At 42.5% G+C, this 5,629-nt stretch overlaps 1 protein-coding gene across 1 annotated transcript; it reads right to left on the minus strand.

Annotated features, from left to right (window-relative positions):
- Window positions 1–3,058, minus strand: LOC146986458 (uncharacterized). The gene is made up of 5 exons (XM_085780231.1): window positions 2,706–3,058; window positions 1,634–1,734; window positions 1,316–1,423; window positions 610–753; window positions 1–238 (listed from the first exon to the last, which is right to left on the minus strand). The coding sequence occupies exons 2-5, from the start codon at window positions 1,705–1,707 to the stop codon at window positions 151–153; spliced, it is 414 nt and encodes a 137-aa protein (XP_085636357.1). The 5' UTR covers window positions 1,708–1,734; window positions 2,706–3,058; the 3' UTR covers window positions 1–150.
- Between the last annotated feature and the right edge of the window lie 2,571 nt (window positions 3,059–5,629).

Raw genomic sequence — 5,629 nt, forward strand, 5'->3', positions numbered from 1 at the left:
TACTTGATAAAACGTCTTTTAATAACAAAGATATCCACATGTTTCCACATTACATATGATCACAGCTGCAAACAAAGACCTTTATTCAGAACATCAGTAACATGTTTGTTGTCTTCACATCTCCCTCTCTCTCTCTCTGCTGTGTGCTGTTTAAAGGTCGCTCGGCCAGTTGTTGTAGGACGGACACATGTACTGTTTCAGCAGCAGGTTCACCCTCTCCATGTCTCCTCCCACCCCGCTGTGGACAAACAAACACACATAGCCTATGTGACGAACACTTCCTGTAGGGTTCATTAACATATTCTAATAATATCAACATAAATATATGTATTTAATTCGCTAATTCTACTTATTTTTTGATAAAACTGTCATTTCAGTGGACTATAAATGATAACATAGATTTATATAATCACATTAAACACCATTTTCTCTTATTTGATGAACATGTAGATGAGTTTTTAGTGTTTTTTTTTTTACTGCCCTCGGTTTTGCCTGCAGGCACAATAACCACCACCCATCATCAGAGGCTGGAGCTGCAGCCCCGAGCCTCCTGATTATATTTAGCGTGTGTTATTGTGTAATTCTGAAAAGCATGCTGGGTAATCGCACCTCTTCTTGACACTCTGCATGCGGCGCAGGAAGGCGCACATGGAGCTGTGTTTGGCCTTCGACCTCAGGAACTCTGCGTATCTGTTGGAGAACTCGATGTCTCCGAGCTGCCTCCTGCGGTCCAGACCAACAGACAGCAGCTGCCTGAAACACGACGACCGCATCGTCATTTTAATCATTAAAACAACTTTATATTGAAATAAAATGAAGCTACATGCAGGTAAAAACCTTGTTGATTCATTCACATAATAATTTCACATTTGAGACATCATTTCTGTGATAATTTTTCCTCAGCAGCTTTAAAGGACACATATCATGCTCCTCTTCCACAAATTAAAATAGTTCCCAGTGTCTTAAAGACATGCTTTGGTCAAAATCCCCCAAGGATCAAACATCACAGCTCTTTTCATCCTCTCAAAACAGCCCTGTTCAGAACGGCTGGTTTCAGTGCCTGTCCCTTTAAATGCAAATGAGCCACTGCTTGCCCCGCCCCTTTTCTTTGAAGATTTCTTTGTCCATTCTCACATTTTGGGGGACAGAAGGCAAATATCCAAATAAAGAACCTTCAAAAAAAGTGATAATTATATAATACGTCCCGTTTAAGTGACACACCAAAGCTCTACAGAGACATGAAGATTCAGTTTTGCACCAAAAACTGCAGAGGTTTATTCATTTATTCGTCTGTTTCCAGGTGAATCTACTGTACCTGAGTTGAGCCTCCAGCAGAGCGTCTTCAGAGGTCGTCCCTGACAGAGACCACGGTGCATTCAGGTGTCTAAACTCAGTCAGGAAACTCTCCACTTGATCTTCATCCCTGAAGGTCACAACATAAAAATGAAATAAGAAAAGAAAACTTCAAATCTTCAACCAAACAAGACGATAAAATCTTTCAATTATTTTTTTTAATCCAGCTGCTTTATGTAATGAAAATGTAATTGTTGCTATGAGACAAATTGTGTTGGTTAAATGTGTTTTTTTTTTTCTTTTACATGTTTTTGAGAATTGGTTGAGGTGAATTACACACCTGACAGGAAGTGATGTGGAGAGGTGGAGCAGCGCCGACAGCAGGAAAACCTGAGTCACTCTGACGGATGGCATCGTGAGGATGAGGAGGGTGAAGATTTCCTGAGGAGACGAGTTTGTTTTATGTTTAAAAAATTCAAATATAACAATACACTATTTTTTATATTCTCTCTCTATATATGAATCTATCGTAGGTCAAATTGTAAATCAGAGACTTGTTTATAACAAGTAATTTTTATTAAGACGCTGTTTAAGAGAAACAGGTTTAGTTGAGTTTAAGATCACATTTAATTTAATTTAATTATCATATTATTGATTGATTTGCATTTTGTATGATTCATCTTCTGCTTTGAGGACATTAACATTTTCACTGTTTATCTTATTTTATATTATTTTGAAATGAATGGATCTCACAGTGGCCTTTCTACATAGTATCTGTGTTTCTACAAGAAAACTAGGCCACATTAAAAACAAAAAGTTCTGCAGTATTAGTTTTAGTTTTATGAATTTGCACCATAAAAATCAAGGACAATTACAAAAACAGAAATGAAACAAGAACAGTAAGTGCAGGTTTAAAACCCTATGGGCTTATACAAAATACCTCCTTGAAAAATATCTGTATGATATGTGATCATTTTACAATCTGAGGAGTTAAATTAAAAGTTTAATCATCTACAACTAATAAGACATTATGTTTTTCAGGGTTTTTTGTTAAATTTAAAAAGTAGGCTACTGATCAATAGAAAAATGAATACTTTTGAAGAACGGATAATTTAAGAATATTCTTAATAAAAGTTTGATAATTGTTTAATTGGCTGAAAAATAATGAGCCGCTTTTGACATTAGTAACTTTAACATTGCAATAAATTGAGAAAATAAAAAAAATCATTAGCGCTGAGCTACAACTCTAAATCAACAGCTTTTATTCTTAAAGGCACAAAAATAGAATAAAATAAAATAAAAATATTAAATAATAAATATATTTAAATAAACGTCTGACTCTCTGGAATAAAAATGTTTGAGACTCACCTGGACAGATCCGTCACAGAGACCAGAGAAAAACCAGATCTCACCTGCAGACTGTGTGTCACGGTCCGGCCAGCCTCCTTTTGTACCCCGCAGGTATCAAACCCCCCAACACACACACACACACACACACACACACACACACACACACACACACACACACAACCTCCTTCTGTCTTTATTGCTCCGGTTATTTACTGATGCGTTTGGAGCCGCTCACTTCCTGAAGTCTTAATGAAATTACAGTCTCTCACTTCCCTAACGAGCTCTAATCGCCTGTGAGAGACGGCTGCTGTTTGCTCACCTGAGATCGATGCTGCATCAGAGCAGAGCATCGATCCGCAGACTCACCGCCTGATTGTTTTATTGCCGTGATTTGTGTTTCTGTTTTTTGCTCCATCACGACTGTTCCCCAGTGGAAGAGCTCTCTGACCTTTTATGTAATGGTCGCCGTTTGCTTCCTCTTTTTGGGTTCAGACTTCACAGACAGCTGAGCTCATAGCCTACTTTGCCCCTGTCAGTCTGTTTCCATGGTTCCCATCCACCTGTTCGCATGCACATTTTCAATTAGTGCAATAAAAAAAAAAGAACAGAGAGTGAAAATGTTGGCAAGTTTTGGAAAGAGGAACCAGCACAAACAGGAACAGGGATTCAAACCCAGAAAACTTCTTGCTGTCATGTGACACTTCGACTGCCCCTGCATACCTGTAACTATGTCAAGTCAGAAAAACACTATATGGGTGAATTCCAGTTCCCCCCGTAGCCCTAGCTCTTGGCCCTACCACTTAGTTTTGCGCGTTCACGTGAAGTGGTAGGGGTGTCCAGATTCTGGTTCAGACGAGAGTTAGGGGGAAGTGGTAGGGCTATCTCGCCCTTGAAACGGAGATTTTTTCAGGGGCACACTACAAACAGAGGGCTATACAAGTTTCCCAGAATGCATCTTGCGGCAACCGGCAAGGCAAGGCAAGGCAAGGCAAGGCAAGGCAAGGCAAGGCAAGGCAAGGCAAGGCAAGGCAAGGCAATTTTATTTGTATAGCCCGTTTTTACAAACAGTTTGTCTCAAAGGGCTTTACATGGCATCGTAACAACATCCTCTGTCCTTAGACCCTCCCATCCACTGAAGAAAAACTCCATATAGAAAACCCTTTTAACAGGGAAAAATCGGAGAAACCTCAGGGTGAGCAACAGAGGAGGGATCCCTAAGTTTATGTCACAGAATGTGTGAGATATGGAAATGTTAGCAGGAGTTGATGCAGGCGGCGGCTGGTGCAGAGAGATGGAGCTCCGGTGGATCTGCGGAAACACAGAGAAAGTGCGAGACACCAAGGCCAAACTACGAAGTACAACAGAAAATGACAGTTCAAAAATATACTGAGGAGAAGAGAGGAGGGGAGAGGAGAGGAGAGGAGAGGAGAGGAGAGGAGAGGAGAGGAGAGGGAAGGAGAGGGGAGGAGAGGAGAGGAGAGGAGAGGAGAGGAGAGGAGAGGAGGAGAGGAGAGGGGAGGAGAGGAGAGGAGAGGGAAGGAGAGGAGAGGGAAGGAGAGGGGAGGGGAGGAGAGGAGAGGAGAGGAGAGGAGAGGAGAGGAGAGGAGAGGAGAGGGGAGGGGAGGAGAGGAGAGGAGAGGAGAGGGGAGGAGAGGGGAGGGGAGGAGAGGAGAGGAGAGGAGAGGGGAGGGGAGGGGAGGAGAGGAGAGGAGAGGAGAGGAGAGGAGAGGAGAGGAGAGGAGAGGAGAGGAGAGGAGGCGAGGAGAGGAGAGGAGAGGGGAGGAGAGGAGAGGGAAGGAGAGGGGAGGGGAGGAGAGGAGAGGAGAGGGGAGGAGAGGAGAGGAGAGGAGAGGAGAGGAGAGGAGAGGAGAGGAGAGGAGAGGAGAGGGGAGGAGAGGAGAGGAGAGGGGAGGGGAGAGGGGAGGAGAGGAGAGGGGAGGAGAGGAGAGGAGAGGAGAGGAGAGGGGAGGAGAGGAGAGGAGAGGGGAGGGGAGGGGAGGAGAGGAGAGGAGATGGGAGGAGAGGAGAGGAGAGGAGAGGAGGCGAGGGTTGGGCTGTTTTATTTCTCGCTGTAGCGCTGTTATTACGTCATTTCGTTAAGTTTTAATATTTAAGTTTGAATTAAAAGTGAAGCTTCATGTGTGTATTGGACACAGGAGCAGCACTGCCTGGGGGCTCTGGAGCCTACGTACAGAAATCACCACATTTACATCAATAAATAAATGTTTTACAATGAACCGATCAGTCTGCATCAAATTAAATTAAATTTTATTAAGTTAACGTGGTTTTGAATAAAGGATTTGTGGCAAAAGCTCGTCACGTCTGCTTATGTGAAAGCCAGCAGAGAATGATGACATATGTGATTGTTGAAGGGGTGTCCCAATTCGTAGGGGTTGACTTTCAACCCCTACCCCTTTCACCGCTCCGTTTCAAGGGCAAGGGTTAAGGGCTAGGGGTAGGGATAGGGATGAAAAATAGAATTGGAATTGGGCAAATGTCTCGGTGATGCTTCAATGAAAGATTTCTTAAAATCTGGTCCAAATTTGGACTTCAAAATGTGCTTAATCACCAGAGTTTAAAGTTTCAATATCACTGTGACATCACAAAACACAGTTTGGTCCAAGAGCTTTACGTGACCTTGTGACACAATTCAACAGAAATCTCGAGTCTCATCGAGTGACATTATAATGTTGCTCAAAAACACCTCTGTCCGTCATTCAACACTGCAAATCGATCAGGAATCAAACATTTTTATTGTTTGGAATAAGTCACAGAGCTCAGTTAATAACTACATTACCCACGCTTGTTAATGACTCAATTTTCGATAAATATATTGTTTTGTCTCTATCATTATTTTGTTATTATTATTAGTGGTGGAAATTCTGGGCGAGCCGACCAGCGTTTCCTTACTTTCGGTTTTGCGGACGCTGCCCGGCGGGTCATGAGAATAACGCCACCGAATCACCGTTTATGGTCGGAACAACGA

The sequence above is a fragment of the Trachurus japonicus genome, chromosome 6 (genome assembly GCF_045865225.1).
Source record: "Trachurus japonicus isolate A0001 chromosome 6, Traja_1.0".
Lineage (NCBI taxonomy): Eukaryota > Metazoa > Chordata > Actinopteri > Carangiformes > Carangidae > Trachurus > Trachurus japonicus.